At 36.6% G+C, this 19,570-nt stretch overlaps 1 protein-coding gene across 10 annotated transcripts in view; it reads left to right on the top strand.

The window, feature by feature from the left end:
- Positions 1 to 19,570, top strand: part of GRIK1 (glutamate ionotropic receptor kainate type subunit 1) — a 425,622-nt gene that overhangs the window by 367,908 nt on the left and 38,144 nt on the right. For all 10 annotated transcript variants that reach the window (XM_082391894.1, XM_082391896.1, XM_082391895.1 and 7 more), the window contains 5 exons: positions 4,121 to 4,234; positions 6,025 to 6,228; positions 6,956 to 7,179; positions 12,952 to 13,070; positions 17,158 to 17,375. In XM_082391894.1, coding sequence (XP_082248020.1) covers positions 4,121 to 4,234; positions 6,025 to 6,228; positions 6,956 to 7,179; positions 12,952 to 13,070; positions 17,158 to 17,375 — 879 coding nt within the window. The remainder of the gene's footprint in view (positions 1 to 4,120; positions 4,235 to 6,024; positions 6,229 to 6,955; positions 7,180 to 12,951; positions 13,071 to 17,157; positions 17,376 to 19,570) is intronic.

The raw sequence follows: 19,570 nt of genomic DNA on the forward strand, positions 1-19,570 counted from the left end.
TACTCAGATGAGCTCCAAAATGTCCTGCTTTTAAGTTTAAAAAAGCACAGGTTTAATAACCTTGTTTTAATCTTCAGTGAATCAGGCTACCAAAGGCACAGGGAAGGCAATCCCATCTCTTCTCTGCTAATAAGTAGATGAACCTAACTGACACCCAGAAAGAAGCTTATTACACTAATCCAGTTTGAGACTCCAGGCACTTTATGCAATGTTGAATTAATTCAAACCAAATATCCTAGGGAATGAAATCCAAGCCCTGAAATTTTACTCAGAGGAGGGGAATGTCCTTTATTGGTCACTAAACTGCAATAATCACCCCCACTTCCCAGGGTTGCACTTCTTGGCTTTCCTCCTTCCTCCATGCCGCTGTGCCTCTTCCTTCCTGCTGACCTATCGTTGCCCACTTTGCAAGTTGTATACACTGTGGTGTGTTGTTTTGTGTTATGCCTGCTCGTCAACAATTTACAGTAACCTGAGTGCTAGCACATGAGACCTATTGAGACCCAAAAAACACATTGGCCTTTCCCTACAAGACTCCATCTTTCAAGAGGAAGATTCACCCCCATTGCCTTCAAATTCCAAAAGCTCTTCTCTGCACTCTGACGTTTTTCAGTAGAGAATAGTCTGCCTGAAATTCTTTCCAAAAGATGGATACGGCAGTCTTTACAAAACCCATCACTAAAAATATGTGTTCATAAAGCTCATGATATAAGAAACAGATATACTTTTTTCTTCCCCTAGATGCTCGATTATTTCATTCCGCAATTTTGGATTTTGAGTTTATGTGAATCACATACCAGGTTTGGGAGATAGATGTTAGTCACTCTCTGAGCATCTTTTTGTTGCATTACCTCTTTTTAAAAAGTTTGCTTAATGGCATTTGGGCACTCATTTTCAAATGCTTCCCTCTGTTGTCTGAGATAATAAATGGCTGCTCCCTCATGCCAGTTTACAAAGTGAAAGAAGGCAGAGCCAGACAATTTAGATTTTGAGTGTTCCTCCCCACAAATAATTGGTCCACCGTCCACTACTTCTCACTGGTGAATTGCTGCTGACTGCTTTTGCTACAGTTTGAAAACTGAGGTTCTGCTTCCTGGAAGCCCTCCTCCAAGGTCAGAGAACAGGACTGAAATGCTAAACACCCTGGCATCTGGGTAACTGTGTCCCTCCCCGCAATACACATGAATCATGGGATCTTGCTTTTTCAGAAAGAGACGTTCATTCACGTGTTCATTTACTTCAATTAACAGGTAAAGTCAGTGGACAACTTAGGTTTAAAAGACACACACACGCATGCACACACACACAAACACACACACACGCACTCTCACACACACACGCACTCTACTGCTTTGCTGATTAAAAGGTTTGAAAATAGAAGGCTGAGGTCATTCAAATTCCATATGTACTCCAAACTCCAAACTGTCCACTTCCCAGGAATAGCCTGATCGTTACTATATTTTGAAACTCTTTTAGTCTAGGTTTGAGGAAACTTCTGTTACACAGATAGTGGGAAAAAATAATCTCCTTTTTCTTATTTTATGGAGGAAAGTTTACACTGAATGGGACTTTGGGACTCATTTGATTAGAACTACATCAGCAATGATATCTGACCTTCCACACTTTTAGTGAGGTTAATAAAAGAAAAAAACCCAGATGTTAAGCTGTGGGGTGTATTTGTCTACGATTTCGAGTTTGTATTTTAAAAAGGAGTGATGTTGCAAGGCCATTCAACACTGCCATTTGCAAATATTAGTATAGGTCCTTTAAACACTTGACATTAATAGAAATAAGAGTTACAGAGAACACATTTCATTACTTAACAAATTGGCTAAAAACAGAGTTATTTTCTCCACCTTTCAATACTTAATTAAAAATTAGGTTCCATTCTCCCCAGTGCCTAAGTCAAGCTTTAATTAAAAGCACAGCCAAGGCCCAATTTAAACAGTCTTCATAGAGTTAGAAGTCAACTGTTCACAACCTAAAGCATGGCTTTGGATGAAAACCAATAGATTCCCAGTTGTGGTTAGCCTGAGATACATTTCCTGGAAGCGAGGACCCCTGCCCCCCAAAAAGTGAGAGTAGGTTAGAAGAGAGGAAAGAAAAAATTGTCCCCTTTTCTTGGGTTTAAAGCCAGACAAAGAAAAGATTCTTTAATCCGCAGACATGTGTAGCGTGCATTCTAAGTGATGAACATCGCACTTGATCCTGGAAAGACTGAATGGTTATTAAAGGTGTTATCCTACAGCTTAATCCTACCTCTAGTACCCTCTCTATAGACAGAATGAAATGCTTTCAAATGCAAAAACTACCCCAAACCCCCATTTATCTAGACTTGTCTCTTATGTCACCAACCAACTAGGTCTAATTAAGTATAGAAAGAAGACAGTGAAACTGAAATAGTTCACACCGATGTGTGAATGTGTGATACAGTACTTGCAACTTCCTCAAAGAATTTATATTTCTAAAAAGAATACTTGTCAAGCTAAATGAATTTCCAGCTGCTGCATTTAGGCAGTAAATCAAAGTAAATAAATAGAAAAGGAAAGAAGCCTAACATTCCCACAGGTAAAATTTTATTTAAATATCAGGAAAGCTCTAATGTCTCCATTTTGCTGGTGAGGAAATTGAGCCACAGCAGGGTTAATTAACTTGCCCATGGTCACATTGCTGGTAAATTGCAAAATTAGAATCTGGACAAGAGTCTATCTGGAAAGCTCATACTCTGTCCAACTAGCCAATGTCCTCCCATTGGAAGAGTATATTTAGAGATCAAGCATAGGTCTACCCTGTCCATCCCAGAGTATGTCCAAGTGTTGGTGTTCCTAAACTGACCCAGTTTTTCATAGCTCCTTTACTTTATCAGCTTATAAATTTCAAAAAAAATTCACTAACAATTCCAAGTTCTTTCATAACAGGACAAGCTTAAAGAAATTACTGGGGCAGTCATTCAGATGTCCTTCATTAATGTTTGTGCAGCTCTTATACCAACACTTTCACATGCATCTACTCATTTGATCTTCTCAGCATCCTTATAAAGTATTTTATAGTTAGAGAACAAAAGCTCAGAAAGTTTAGTATCTTGTCCAAGATCACACCACAACCAGGTTTGCATGCCATCTCACTAGGCTGGCAGTAAATGCCTACAAAAGGCTTCAGAAAAAGAGCTCGATTCTCTGAGGCTCTTTTCATAGGTTGCCCCCAGAGGCAAAACAAATCAATATACTTCTACAGGGTCTGATAACCCAGGAATGACTTGGCCACTGGAGGAAATTTGGGTTATTATTTCTTAAAAGAGCAATGGGCTTCACTGACTGCCAATCACAATGATTGGTTCTGTGGTAGATAGAAAGATCAATAAGCAATAAAAGTGAACACCTTCACTGAAGGCATTCATGGTCAAGTGAACAAACAAGACAGGTAAACAGATGATAATAACAGAATAAGGTCCAGAACAGAGGTACAAGGAAGGTACGAACAGAGTACTACTAGTGTCCACAAGAGGCACCCTGACCCAGCACTGGGTCCTCCAGTAAAATAGGCCTAGAACTTAGTTTGCTGCTCATCCACACTTTTTCTTCCATTTACATTTCCCTTTTAGATGCCCGATCTCTCCACTAGCCATCTTGCCTCCTCCATCCCATTTCTTATAAATTTTAAAGGCATCGATGGTAATACTTTGGTAACACAAGGTTTGTATCAATAAAATGTAAGCTCCACAAGACCAGAAATTTTTATCTCTTTTGTTCACTGCTATGCCCTCCAATGCCTAGAAGAATCCCTGGCATATAAGTAGTTGTTCAACAAATACATATTGGAAGAAAATCCAATACTCATTTAAAAATTCTTAATTTAAAACAGAACATTGAACTTAATAAATTAAAAACAAAAGGACCTCCCCCTACTTCACTCCACATAGCACAAATTTTCTGTTCCATCTACACACTCATCCTTCCATTGTTTTGTTTTCCCACATTTAGTAGCTTCCACAGTGATGCCCTGTTGTCCTCTTCCCAGACTATGAGCTTTTGTGCCTATTCCTGGTGTACCAGGGACCTCTCTTTAGCATAAATGTCATCACTGACTGCCAGCAGCCTCTGATGTAATGTGTTCTGTGTAGATTGGGATTTGGAATTCCAACAGTGGGCTTAACATGACAGACGGCAACAAAGACAGGTCCAATAATATCACCGATTCACTCGCCAACCGAACGCTCATCGTCACCACAATTCTGGTAAGTTGACCATGTGGAATTCAGGGCATCTTATCCAGACTCTTACTCTAGACCTTGAAGGATTCCTCAACTATCCTTTTCATGCCAACAACTCTCTCTGTAAATGTCTATGTTTAATTGGGACACTAGAAGCATATGTTTGTGTGTACCTATAATAGATTGAATTATCAGCTTCCAACATTGTTCTGAAGATCTCCTACCTCCAATCCATTCTCAGCTCTCTTTTGCTCCACCCTCTAGCCCCACCCAGCTGGTCTCCCTTGCTCTCTGGCTGCTGGTTGGTTTAAACCAAGGGGAGACTAAGACCAGGGAAGTGGAGGAAGAGACCCAAGGAGATTTCTTCCACTGTTTCCCAACAGTATTGTCAGAACCTCTGTCTTTCACAGCCATAGCTTCTATCCTGTCAATGATCCTGCTTCCATACACTAACTGCACTGGACTCCTGGAACACTCTTTCCTCCCTCTCTGCCTCAGCCCTAGCTTCCTAATTATGCTGGTCCCTGGGTGTCTATATCCCACTGCAATTCTCACCACCATCCCTGTTGCTTCCCTTTGTCTTGCTCATTCCTTTGTAAATAGCCCCTTTATTAACTGCTCTTCAAAAGCCCAGGTAAAAGTACCTCCTACTCTGTGTTGGAACCCCTGTCATGCCCCCATCTAGCAACTGTGCACTCACAAGTTGTTCGTTCTCCCTCTTTGCTCTATCATAATCCAAGGAATAAAGGGAGTGGCCACCTCTAAAATCTTCACTTTTGGACCTTCCTGTTTTGATTTAGTCCATAATGTCAGGCCAATTTACTTCTGAAACAGTTAGCTTCGGAGAATTATTCATCCAAAATGAAAACCGTTTTGTTTTTCTGGTGTCTACTTTCTCTGCAACCTTCTCATGGAAATACAGAGTATTCTACTTCTAACAGTTTGTTTGAGGATAAGCCTAAGCATAAAGGACAGATCAGTAATGTAGTAACTATTATGATTTTATAAAATAAAATACATTTTTATTTAGTCAAATGAGAATTAATAAGATTATAGATACGTAGTCTTAAGGAAATGTCCATTATTCATAGGATAGGGGATTTATCACGTAAGCATATAAACAAAGAATTTACCAGATGTGAGCTCTAAGATGCATTCAAATAAGAAAGTGGAACCGATGATAAAAGAAGACATTGAAATGGCCTTTGAATAAGATATCCTGAATGAAACCAAGAAAAAATATGTAAGTAATAAGGGAATAGTGAAATTGAGATGCAATTTAGCTGAGAAATGAGAAAATTAAAATATTCAGAGTATTTAGTAGACAGGAAGTTTGAAGAACAAGAGAATATATTTGCTGATTTAGATTTCCCTTTTGTAAGTAGGTGAAGCTCATAGATAAAAGCCAGGAGAGAGGGTGGGTCTAGCACTAGAAGCTTGGGTGTGGGCACAGCTGGATGCCAGATATCCAGACATCAGATCGTCCCCTGCCTTCTCTGCCAGACCTAAAGTTCACAAATGATTGTCTCTATGACACCATTCACTCACAGCTCTGCCCTCAGCAGTGGAGGGGAAAAACTCTCAATCAAAGAGAGAGGAGGGAGAGAAATAATATATGGAGTGTTCTATATTTGTAGAGGATGTACAAAAGATGAGTTTAGCAAAGGCAGAAGGGGAAGTGACTTTCTTTAGTATTCTCAAATCTTAAAAATAATCTTCAAATATTTTATATCTTCTGGCTGTTGATAGAGCTTGGGTAAGTAAATTCTGCCTTTCATTATAACAGGGTTTCATATGTGATTTGTTTCATATAGGAAGAACCCTATGTGATGTACAGGAAATCTGATAAGCCGCTGTATGGAAATGACAGATTTGAAGGATATTGCCTGGATCTATTGAAGGAATTGTCAAACATCCTGGGTTTCATTTATGATGTTAAACTTGTCCCTGATGGCAAATATGGAGCTCAGAATGACAAAGGAGAGTGGAATGGAATGGTCAAAGAACTTATAGATCATGTAAGCAAAACTATATCTCCTACATAGGGGTCTTAAATGTAAAAAAAAAAAAAATGCATAATGAGAAGAAGTAAAAGAAAAGAGAAAAAATGGTTGAGTCGAGTCAGAAGACGTTTTATTTATTTATTTTTTGAATCATAAAAATAGCTTGAAAAATGGGAGAAAACAACCTACCAATGTAGTTTCCCCACTTAGAAGGGCAAGTAAGGAAAAATTGAGGATAAAAATTTATGGGCCCATCCTTCATACCGAAGAATAAACTTGAATGATTCTTAGATTAGATAAAGAGTTCTGAAGTTTGCAGCTCAGAGCAAAATCTCATCAACTACTTTTATGATCTAGTTGTTCATTTCTTACTTTTCTCACATGCCCTTTTTTAAAGACATTCTTCTGCAGTTTTTTTCCCCCATTTAGTTCCAGAATATGTATGCGTATATAAATATATATATATATAAATATATATATATATACACATATATATATATATATATATATGTCGTGTGTGTGTGTGTGTTTCACACTGTCTGGTTTCTCTTTGCTAATGAATACTATTTTGTAAACATAACTGTGTAAATCAACTGTTTTTATATTAGAGTCAATCAGCACAGAAGCTTTTGTGTGAGAAGCATTTGGAGTTGAGAATAGGAATCAGGAGAACCAGGAAAAGTCTAGACATTCACCAGGAAGGTAGACAACTAAGGTGACAAGTTCAAACTTGCTTTTGCAGAGGGCTGATCTGGCGGTGGCTCCTCTTACCATCACTTACGTGCGGGAAAAAGTCATAGACTTCTCCAAACCCTTCATGACCCTGGGCATCAGCATTCTCTACCGCAAGCCCAATGGCACCAATCCAGGGGTCTTCTCCTTCCTCAACCCTCTATCTCCTGACATTTGGATGTATGTGCTCTTAGCCTGTTTAGGAGTCAGTTGTGTACTCTTTGTGATCGCAAGGTAAGTTAGAGAACTACTAAACTTACAACAGATCTATGTCAGTCTCAGGTTGACCTGTATGCTCTAGAGGTAGACAAAGATCAAGAACTTCAAAGTATTCTTTTAGTTTTGCCTGGTGTTCTATTCTGTCAAGTTCTCCTTCATAAAAGCCACTCTATAAATGAATATCTTCTAATTATTCATAAAGGTAATTTTAAAAGATAATAGGAAGACAATTTTATATATTATATTAATTTAATTTTATCAGTATTTAAAGCAATGTAAAATGGTTATTTACCCATTTTTCCCTGAATTATATTGCCACAAAAGCAATAGCTCAGCTAATAAATCTAAAATGTTTCAACAGGAAAGAGAAAAATTGTGTCCAGATTCTTGATCCCTGGAATATTCGCAAATATTAAGCAAAATAGAAAAAAGTTAGCTAGGAATTGTTGTAGCAAATAAGAAGCACTGGATTAAACAAGATTTTGAAATCCTCAGGAATAAAAATAAATACTTTGAAAATTTTATAAAATTTATTTTTAAAAACATTAGACAGTTAACAAGAGAATTATGGAAATAACAATAAAAAGAAAGAGTAGTTATATATCCAGTCTGGAGGCATGAAATCTTTATGCTACCCTGATGATTCAGTTTAGATTTTATTTTCTGAGATAACCCTACATTTAACCATTCTGCTCTACACAGTTTTTCAAAGGATTGTTATACCATTCAGTAGATCATGTTTTCTAAATATCTTTGATACTGAATTGGAAACACAGCTGCATTATCTTTCTGTTGGCATAGAGAGTTGATATCCCTAGACAAACCCTGTAAAAAAAAAATTGCTTTGTTATGTCCTCTACTCATTTTCAATCTTTTTCATCTTTCAACAAAACTCAGTGAACTTTTTCTCTAATCAATTTTTGTTTTCCCTCCAGGAATTTCTAAGAGAAATCTTTCTTCATGCTAGTTCTTTGTCATTGTTCACTGTATGGTTTTGATTAATGCCAGGTAACTCTTTCCCTGGCATAATTATAAAGAAAGCTGGGAAAAATAACCTAGTTTGGAAAGGTCTTACAGATCCATAAAGCAGACATAGTAAAAGCGAATAAATGTGTGCTCTCATGTGTGGGTGAGTCACATATGTTCAATATGAAATGAATGTTTCGAAGTTCTCTACACTTCATAAAGTGTACCATTACCAAATCCTAGACTGTTTTCCAAATTTTGTCCAGATATTAAATTACTTTTAAATAATGACCAAAGCTTTCTTTCCATGTGTCTTACCTCAGAAAATAGTATATTGTCAGTATGTAGAGTGATACTATCCTTTGATACATTAATACTCAATCAGTGGTTCTCAACTAGGAGAGATTTTATCCTCCAGGGAACATTTGGCAATGTCTGGAAATAGTTTTTGATTGTTACAACTGGGGGTGGAGGATGCTACTGGTATATAGTAGGTAGAGTCCAGGGATGTAGCTAAACATCCTACAGTGTGCAGGACAGTCCTCCCCCTACAACAAAGAATTACTCCAAAATGTCAATAGCATCAAGTTTGAAGAGCCATGCTTTAAATAATTAAAGATGATAGTGCTTTGAGTATGAAATTTTCAAAGATGAATCATTCACCTTTGGAGGGGCATTTTTCATTACTGTCTCGTAAGTGAAATGAATACTGCCCTAGAATGGTCATTGAATAAATGACCACCCAAAGGGATGTACTCTCTAACAATAAATTAGAAATCTTGTGTTGGCTTGTTGTTCCATTCCTCTATTCGGGGCCCACACCTGCTGGGTGATTCTAGGGCTAGTAGAGCAATCCAAGCAGCAGAGGACAACAGAGAAGTGAGTTTCCATATTCCCCAGCTCACTGCTTTGTCTAAGCAGTGATGCTAATGAGTAGAATAGGCAAGACAATGTTGATGAGCAAGTAATTACATTATTTATCACACTGACTTGACCAAAATCAGTGAAAGAAAAAAAACATGTCAACAGCAACCAGAAATTCTCACAAGCATACAGGCTGAAAGTACTCTTTTACATTTGACACCAAGTGTGCCTTTAAATGACCTTATTTTTACCACTAGAATATGCCAAAATAATGTAGCATTCAGTAGTTTTCCCCTCCTCATTTTGTCTGTTCCTCTATAAGCTCCTGATGAACCAGAGCCCTACATTTTCGAACTTCATTTTGTTTCAGTTAAGAAAGCAGCCTCCTTTCTCCCTTAGTCAATACTCTCCACTCAACATTCCTACTCACCAAGTATCATTTATAAACCAGCTCTTCTTTATTTAGCTTATTCTCCTCGTCACTCCCTTCTCACTGTCTTTCCTCTCACTCTGGGTCTTGGGGAAGTGGAGGTGTCATGCATCAAATGCAAACTTGCAAACAGCATGGTGGTAAAACATAGAAAATATAAAAATATAAAAAATAACTCCCTGCAGTGCACAAGTGCACTATCATGGGGATTGTACTCTCGGCTACATTCAGCTTCTCCACACCTTTGAATCCATTCCTGCCTCTACGTCATAAAGCCACTAAATATATTTTGGAGGTGATTCCCAAAGACAAAATCCTGATTGAATAAATGTGCCAATTCACTTTTACTTCCCACCATCATAGCTTGAACTTGGTCACTCTGCATCAATAAGCTAATATGTAAAATGACTTTCTGTTACCGCCTTAGTGGTTTGCATTCAAAGTTAGTGAAATAGAAATGAAAAACAGCTAACCTAATCATCTTTAGTTCTAGAGAGGCTTTTGAATTTGCTTTTCGAAATATACCCTTTCTTGTCTTTTTAAAGGGGAAAAATAAAGCCCATCACTGCATTTAGGCTAATGCTCTCACTAGACAGAGACTTACAAACCATTTGCTGAAGTGAATTGAATTTATAAAGTTAGACAAACTAAGGAAAGCCATATAATTTTTTTAGCTACTATGACTTGTTACAAATGTGCATGTCAGTGTTTTTGCTTTGTGGTTGACATTTTTTAAATTACTTTTTATAAAGTATTTAATCCCAAGGAATTACAACCATCATGAACACACAATTTAGATAGACCAAATATCCAGATATAATGTCTGATTACATCTTATAATTTATGCTCATCTTATTAAAATGAACATTTTTTTAAGTTGGCTTCTGGCAAAGAAAAATCAAGAAAACCTTTGACTGTAACTCTACAGTTATAATACAAACCCAACAGTTATGCTACAAGATCGAATAGAGCTTCCTCCATTAAAAGATGAATAGATCTTCCTCTTCTTGATACAGCCCAATATCTATTCTCAGCCATAAAAAGAATCTCTTAATTAGAAATCTTCAGTATGACCAGCATTTTATATCTTCCATTCAAGTAAAAGCCTGGCATATATAAACATAAAACCAAAATGAACCTCTGTATTTCAATATAATGCTACTCTTCTATGTGCAAATTTGAACATAAATTCTAAGCACATTTGTCCCTTTCTCTGTCATTTCACTAAAAATCAGTATCAGTTGAAGATAGCAGCTTCAGAATATCATTGGTGTGGGTCATGTATTAATCTTTCTCCCAGACTTCCTGGTGCTGACATTACTGTCACACTAGCTATCTTTAAGCAGGCGTTAGGAATTTCAAGCTGAACTATCTACATCCAGTAGGCAACAGGTAGGTCTATTGCATTATGAAAAGTCAGTGTCTTACAACACAGCATCAAATCACTATTTAATATTCCTCAGTCCACGCACTCCCCAAGTCACTCAGAATCCCAGAGAGAAAGAATCTAAAATATCTCTGCAGAGCAGGCAGAATCACATTGCTGTTTAGACAGTTTTCTTTTTTGCCATAGAAAATTAGATTAATTGTTCACTTAGAACTGCAAAGTATGAAATACTGAAAAAAGACCAAGTTAGATGCGATATTCCAAAGAGAAAAGTGGTGATCTCATTCATCAGAACATATACAGGGGAGAAATGCCAGAATATCAGGGGGCTGGTGGTTGCCAGGTTTTATGATCTGTTTAGAAAAACTCCTTCTTTTGAATGCATAATCTGCCTAATTTATTACACTTAATATTTTTAAATTATTGTACAAGTGACAATGATATTGTTTAAGTAACGGCGTCTTTACTCTGTGTACTGCTTCAATTAGTAGGTTCATTAATATTGGTATTCAGTTCTTCAGCTCAGCAAACTCCTATGGTTATAAGAGAGTATAAATTCAAAACTTAATTATATTGTTGAAACAGTAATTAAAATGTATTGGCATGACATTGTCAATTAAAGCTATATTCATAAGCTTCACAGGAACCTGCACTATGTGCCCTGCAGCTGTGGAGAAGTAATGATTCAGATGCCATTACTGGGGGATAAACTACGAGGCTGTTATCCCAGTCTCCCTAAGACTTGATGAGGAGATGCTGTATACTTTTCAGAAGGTGTCTGGGGGTTTAGAGAATGGTTTTTCATTAAGAGGAACTGTCTGCCCAGTTCCTTGTGCATGATTCACAGTGTGCCCTGCTTTTCACTTTAGATAATGTATTCACTTTAATACCAACTCTCCCCAAGTGTCAGCAACCTGCTATTGTTTACTGCTGAAACCTTATGGCTGGAGAGCATTCCATATGTTCTCATTGGCTTTATGGTGTTTTACCATTACTCCTGCTTGCATTAAAAGACCCAATGGCAAATGGCAAAGCTTCCAATGCTAAGGACTACTGCATTTAATCATTTCCAGATCACTTTGCAGAGCACCTGCTAATGTCTTTTTGGAAAAATAAGTGCCCCTTGGAAAGATAGTCCTAAAAAATAACCACAGAGCAGGGAGCTCCTTGGGCTGTAGAGGTCAGACAGATGTTTAGAAAACAGAGGAAGAACCAAAACTCTTCAGTTTCTCAAATTTTTATTTTAACACACCCTAGAGATATCTGGATTCCCTCTTCTTTAACAATAAGGAACTGAAGCCAGTGAGCTTAAGTTACTTATTCAAGGTTGACTTCCTAACTAACGAGGGTTGGTGATCAGATGACCACAATTCATAGTTCTAGAAACAATTCAAAATGAATCTAGAGGAGTGTCTGAACCTAAAACACTCCATCGAGACATGCTGTGTCCTTAACACTAATGAACCCCTGTGCCTGGGCCAGGATACTTCTAAGTTTGAACTTTATCACTTCATTTAAGGATTGTGATTTTTATTTCCATATACAATCATAAAAACATTAATACATCCCAATCCAGACCTTCTTTTTGTTTATTAATTGTTTCAAGCTTGCAGCTCCTTTGATGCGTTATGAAATCACTAGACTACATAGACTCCTTTAAACTTCTATCCATAGATACCCCTTGAAGTCCAGTCACCCCTCTTTTTTGTGCCTTCCACAGCACCTAGCAACACAGAATCTTGATACTGTAGCTGGTATGCAACAGTGTGTGTGTCACTGTCATTGCTACTTTGTAGGGTAAATACTCAGGATGAGTGACCCTCTCTTTAACAGTCCATCTAGTTGTTCAGTAAAATGGAAATGAGTGAAAACTCAGAACAGTTTAGTAGACATAGATCTGAGGAGTACAGTTCCAGACAACCAATGGGCTTTGCCTAGAACTCAGAAGTCTGGTAAATATAGTGCCTAAAGTCTCCTTTGCACTTTGCCCACCAAAGCTGTAAGTTTATGAATATGGCCTACTGTTTGGTTTGATGCGTCCATCATTAGCTGTTGGGTGTTCTGCATTGTTCAGCGGGTTTTCACTGGTGCCACATATATTTATCTCATGTTTACAGACTGTTTCTGTTAACTACCACAGGTTTACACCCTACGAGTGGTATAACCCTCACCCATGCAATCCTGACTCAGACGTGGTGGAAAACAATTTTACTTTACTAAATAGCTTCTGGTTTGGAGTTGGAGCTCTCATGCAACAAGGTACAAGGTTGCACATCTTTGTCACACACATCCCACAGTCTGCTGACAGGCTTTCATGCTGGTAAATTCCACCAAGAAGATAGAGGGTAGGCCAAAAACTATCTCAGGAATCAGAAAGATAGAACCCGACTTCCTAGACAGTTCTAAAAATAAAAAAGACAAAAATATGACAGAAATGAAACTCCTTTGCTATATATCTAAAATAAGACTTACTATCAAGCAATGAACGCAAATTTTCCTAGAGAGAAGGAAGGGATAAATTACCTTAGAAACTGTTTACAAATTGGCATAGGTGGAGATATCAGTCTTTTCCTAACTTCACAAGTTAGAGGTTGAAAAGGATTAAAGTTTGAATCCTTTGAAAATTAGGTTGACTTACATTCTTCCAATAGCTCACAGTACCTAAAACTGTCACCTAATTACCACTCTGACAGACCCTACTGGGATTCATCTTAGCTTCCCAGTAACTTTTTACGATCTCCGTCAGTTGGTAACCATAGCAACAGTAAACTGGAGAAGTTGGGGGAAATGAAATTCAAACCATAGAAATGTAATATATTTTATACATTTTCTATGATTTGGAAGATTTTGATTTTGGTGGGGAGGGAGGAGTGAGTTGTTTTAACCTTTGGAAGAAATCCAACTCTTTTGTGGATTTTCCTCAGCTTTGATTCCAGACTTATGGTCTAGAAAACCCTTCTCAAGATAAATGCGTTAATTTAAGAAAATCATAAGTCACAGATGCTGTTGTGTTTGGAATATCTGCTCATTTGACAACAAGTTGCAAAATAAATTGGCAAAGGAAATTTCAACTAGGATATATATTAAAGATTTTTGTTACTTAGGTGTGAACCCTAAGGCTTTTCATGAGGGAGTTGTTATCATCTACTCGAAATGTATATAGTCTGTCTCTAAAAATTCCAGGGAGAGAGAGCAAGGGTTTCTAATGTGGAAATACAAAATAATTGAGGAAAGTGAGTAAAACCTCTCATCATGCGATTAAGTGTAGTTTATTCAGGCACTGCCAAATAGGTGTAGACACAGCACCTGATTTATTAGAAATCACTTGCATGAGTTTAGAGCATAGCACAGAACTATAAATCCTGCAGGAAAACTCATTAGATGACATATACTGCTTTACCACTGCATTTAGTTTTTAAGGAATTTATCTTGTGAACAATTACTTTCAAAGAGTGAAAGAGACTCCCCTCCTTCCCTATAGCTTGCCTTCCTGTGCCATTAGAATAGAAAAATATAGACTTGGGTTTCATAGAGCACACAGCAATTCTGTGCATGTACATATGACCGTGACTGCCTTCTGTCATATGAATGTACCCACTCCTAAAATTTCTCTTTTATATTCTACCTGTTTGGAGTTTCCCATCATCCACAGCAAACCGTGGGATGCAGTGTCTGCTAGTTACCACTACCTTGGGTACGTGACAGTCAACCCCAACCAGACTCTGCTTGTTTTTCAAGAAGTTTAAAATATTTGTCAGGTGAAACAAATATTGCAATGTAAAAATGTGCGGTACTGGTGACTGTTAGTGCATTTGTCCTTAGCATGTGGCATTGGACCAGGTAGCTAACTTATGTATTGACTGTTGTGCTCTTGTTAGCAGAAGCTTATCACTGTACTAAATTGGAAATCATTTTGTTTAATTTCTTTTTTAATGTGATGATCAGGCTTTCTCTTTTCTACAGAGCGTGAGCAAAGTCTGGATCAGGATTGGCTGTCATGTCTGCCATAAAAGGCAGTAAAGAGACTTCAGCAAGTATTGTCTCTCATCCCAAATATTTTCTAATGATGTTTTATTCTACTTTTATTACTTTCATAACTTCATACTCTAGAGTTCTGAACTTAGAAAAATCATCTCTACTTGAGCGAAGTCATTTCTAAGTATGTAAATTAATGTTGAGAGTCATGAAAGTCACAAAATTGTGTGAAATTTTTTAAAAAGATGAAATGTTGAGAAATATAATTCACACCATCTACCAAGGGTTTGAAATGTAACCTGAGTAGGTTTCTACAAATTATTTTTAATTTCCAAGACCACTTCATCCAAAAGTATAAATATGTATTAGTTTAAAGTGTGATAGATGTGAATTTATCATTACATGTCAACAGTTGGTTATCCGTCTGTCCAGTTTTACTGCCATATAATACATAATTATACAAATAATAAATTAAAATATGATCTTTTCACAAATGCAACCAAATAAAATAAGGATAAATTTACAGCAGAAAATCTATACCTATAAGCTAAGAAAATATATCTACTAACTATATTACCTATTTCCCATGGCTATTTTATGAAATAAATGGTATTTTAATGATAGCCAACGAAAAATCTAAAATAATATCACACTGCCACAAGGCTGCTAGATCAATGAAGTACAAAGATATGAAACAAACTTAGGCATTAAACACACACACACACCCACAGGCATATAAATCCCATTAAACTGAAAGATTAAAACAAGAGCAACAAACTATTCTACTAAATTCTTAGAGGCAATTTAATGAAAACTGTTATAAATATGAGTATTATTACACACCCAAAGTCAAACAAACAAACAAAAGAAGGAAATAAAAACCACAGTGAATCTTTTAACCTCATTAAAAGAAAATAAACACAAAGATACCTAATAGCTTTAGAAGAACACATCTAATTCAAAGTCAAGAAACTCTGCCAACCTTTATCTGCTTACCATGAGCTGGCTTTGATTTCATGAGCAATATTTGTATCTGTTTATAGATTAAACTTGAGCATAAACTAATGTATTTGTAGATTCATAAACTCCAATTTCCCTTTCTATCTTAAGCCATTAACTACAAAACTTCAAAACACCCAATCAGAATAGTGAAAGACTCCTTTAAGCCAGGTAATTCACCTGCTGAACTTCACACTTTGGATTTTTTAACTTAGGGTTTTTCCCTTTCACTTTTTAACTGGTCCCATAAACTCTATCATTCCTCTGACTTCATGGAGGAAATGCTAAGTACAGAACCAATGGTGAATTTCAAGCAAGCAGATTAACCAAAAATCCATCCATGAATTGATAAAATTGGGGTAAGTGCTGCAAATACCCTTCTGTCCCTTTTGATTCTACTGTTGGATTTATGGCCTTCCATAAGTTTGATCAAAAGTTTTGAGCTAGAGAGTTTTCACAGATGTTTGTCTTTTGTGTAGGTAAACTTCACACATGTACCCTTTCTTAAAGAGAGAAAGGTTTTTTTGGTAAATACATTAAATGCCTCTATATTACCTTTTTACAAATAATCAGGAATCATCTGATAACATCTAAAATGTATGTTCTTACCAGAAAAGGCCCCTTTCCACCTGCAAAACAGCCAGTCTTTGAAGTATAATTTAAAAATAGTACTTTATTTGAGGACAAAATTGTGCCTTTTCAGTGAAAATATTATTTTCAGTTAAATAAGAATCTACTTTAAAAAATAATTTTAACTTCAAAAGTAACATAAAACAATAAAAAATCATTCATCTACTGTCAAATATGGCTGCATCCAATTTCATCTGATTTGTAAAACTCCAGTGTTTTATTAAAGTACATGTGATAAATGACATGATATGTTAATCTTTTGAAAGTCTCTCCCATTCTTTAAGATTAAATAAGAATAAGTTAGCATTTCAAAGCTTTCACAGTTGTACAACCTAGAACATTTTATTTCATACAATAAGATGCATATCAGACAGTAAGAAAAGGCCAGAAGTCTGGGATTGACTTTTCAGCAGAAACAAGCAAACAAACTCAAATCTAAGCAACTAAACTATCTATAAATTTTAAACATAGACTATCTTAGGGTTAAAACCATTTAATACCTTCAAATGTCAATAAATCACATTTTAAACAGCAGCATTGATAAATGACAAAAGATCATTTAGATTTTGCTTCATTTTCTAAAAAAATGCATCTATTCACCTACACACAAGAGAGTAAAACCTTGATAGATTTATAGTTTTGTGTCACAAAAATGCATTATCTCTCTAGACTAGTGTCAAATCATGGGTCTTCCCTTTTCTCCTAACTGTTTAACTCTCTTACTCTGACAATACCATCACAGGATCAGAGTTGATGCCCAAAGCTCTATCAACCAGAATAGTTGGAGGGATATGGTGGTTTTTCACGCTAATCATCATTTCATCCTACACTGCCAATCTGGCTGCCTTCTTGACAGTAGAGAGAATGGAATCCCCCATTGATTCAGCAGATGACCTGGCAAAACAAACCAAGATAGAATATGGGGCAGTCAGAGATGGATCAACAATGACCTTCTTCAAGGTAAGGAACTGACAATATATTCTCAACGGTTATCTCATACTGAGGGGAGGAGGTTGTGGAATAAGAGTCTGTCCAAAAAAAAACAAAAAAATGTTAGGCAACTTTTTTATAAAATAAAATGTCTAATGACAAAATCTGATTACAAGGGACCTAGGTACCCTCAGCTGTCACATAAAACAATTTCTTCAGTGCCCATCTAGGTATCATTCCCTCTATCCCCAATTGAGTACACTCAGATCCACAGGTCAGTATCTTCAATATCTTCTCTTGTCTTTATACCCATTAATTAATCACTCGTGTATAGAAGCCACAAAAGTAAAGATTACTTAACCTGAAATTATGACAATCAGAATGCTTGAATATCTTTGTTTTGTTCTTCCTGCTCTGTACTGGATGAGACAGGAGCAGATGACAAGTAAATGTGTTGATACTGGCATTTATTTGGAAAATTAAAACCAAAAATATCCCAGGGGACTCAAGTCTAATATTGCATTTGCACCAATGGGGACAGTGCTCCCAGCGCAGCCTGAAGCCTTCCAATAGCCTGGAGTGTCTCCCGAGGCACCAAAGGAGAGTTAAGTTAGAATCAATATGGTTTTAGTGTCAAGTGCATTTTGTTGTTCAAGTCTTTTTAATTACTTACCCAGAGTAATGAAACTGATTTCCACCTTGCTTACGGAATAAGCTGTAGTACTTTTATTATCAAATCTCAGATACTATATCTCCCATGGGGGAAAAATGGATTTTAATAGATCCAGGGACCTTTAGAGATGACAAAAAACCTTAGAGATCAGGAAGTTCAGCCCTTCCCCTTACTCATGAAGAGAACAAAACCTTCAGAAGCTAAATTATTTGCTCAAAATCACACACTTGGTTTATGACACAGCCAGGCTAGAACCTTCTTGTAAGAGGTACTTGTGCATGTGAAAAAAAGGAAAACAGCAACTGTAACCAAAATAAACTCTAAAAACACCTTTGTCAACGTTTCACATCCGGATTACTGAAAGTGAAGTTGTCACCCAAGGTTTGAGAGGACTACTTTGACTTGTGAAGAGTATTAATTTAGAGGCAAAAAACTAAGGGTAAAAAAAAGGGAAAACTTTGTATAACAGTATTAGTTCACCAAAATATGTATTACTTATGCAGTAAATGCGGTTTAACATTAACAATAATAATAAATAAACAAATAAAAACTTACTTGTTTTAGGAGTAAACTATACCCAGAGGTTTATAAAAAAGAGTAATGTAAAAAGTTAGGATTTTTCTTTTCCTCTATGTTAAAAAAAAGATGATTTTTAAACTTTTTTTTATTTTAAGAAATATGACATTGATTTAATGAAGGTATAAAGTGTGGTGATTGTTTCTTCTTTGGACAAGTGTTGTTTTCGGGACAAATGACATTAAATGTATGGCTTTCCAACTTTCTGAAAGCTTGAATTTTCCTAAAATCAGTACTGTAAAGAAACACGTTACCCCCAGCTAGTAATTCATCACAACACTTGTCAGAAACCAGGAAAATTACCTGCAAGGCATATAGGACAGAGAGACACTGCCAAAGTAGAACTGAGTATGTCTGAAAAAATATCTAAAATGATTTACCTCTTTCACCAGTATCAAAAAGCTTTAAAGTATTGGGAAATGGGCGAGTAGAGGCAGAGAAGATTCTACTACTACTAAGATGCACATTATAAATATAAAAGAGGGAGAGGCTACCCTTTGAAAAAGCCATAGGTCTGACTTCGCCACTGTGCAAACAATCAGTGTATTCACAAAGTATCCTTTAATCTCATTTTGATTTGTCTCTGTTCACATACCTTTGAATATAAAGGGTGCTGGTTCCCACATTTCCTGGCAGGACCCTAGAGTGACCACATTAAGGTGTGCTTGGATATTGCATTTCCCTGCAACAATTCTATGCTAATCTTGCAACTGTACTAGCTCATAACTGCACACTCTGTTCCTAAATGCTTTACATATATTATTTCATTTTATCCTTGTAAAGGCCAACTAAGATAAGAGCTAATATTATCTTCATTGTATGATGAAGAAAATGAGGTATAGCTCAGTTAAATAACTTGCCACAAATTTATAAAGCTACTGAAGGAAGAGTTAGGGTTCAGACAAACTTCAGGGAGTTCTAGAAGGTAAGCTCCTTGAGGGTAGACAATTGGTCTCCTTTGTTTGTCATTATATCC

The sequence above is a fragment of the Balaenoptera borealis genome (genome assembly GCF_965194805.1).
Source record: "Balaenoptera borealis genome assembly, chromosome: 5".
Classification (NCBI taxonomy): domain Eukaryota; kingdom Metazoa; phylum Chordata; class Mammalia; order Artiodactyla; family Balaenopteridae; genus Balaenoptera; species Balaenoptera borealis.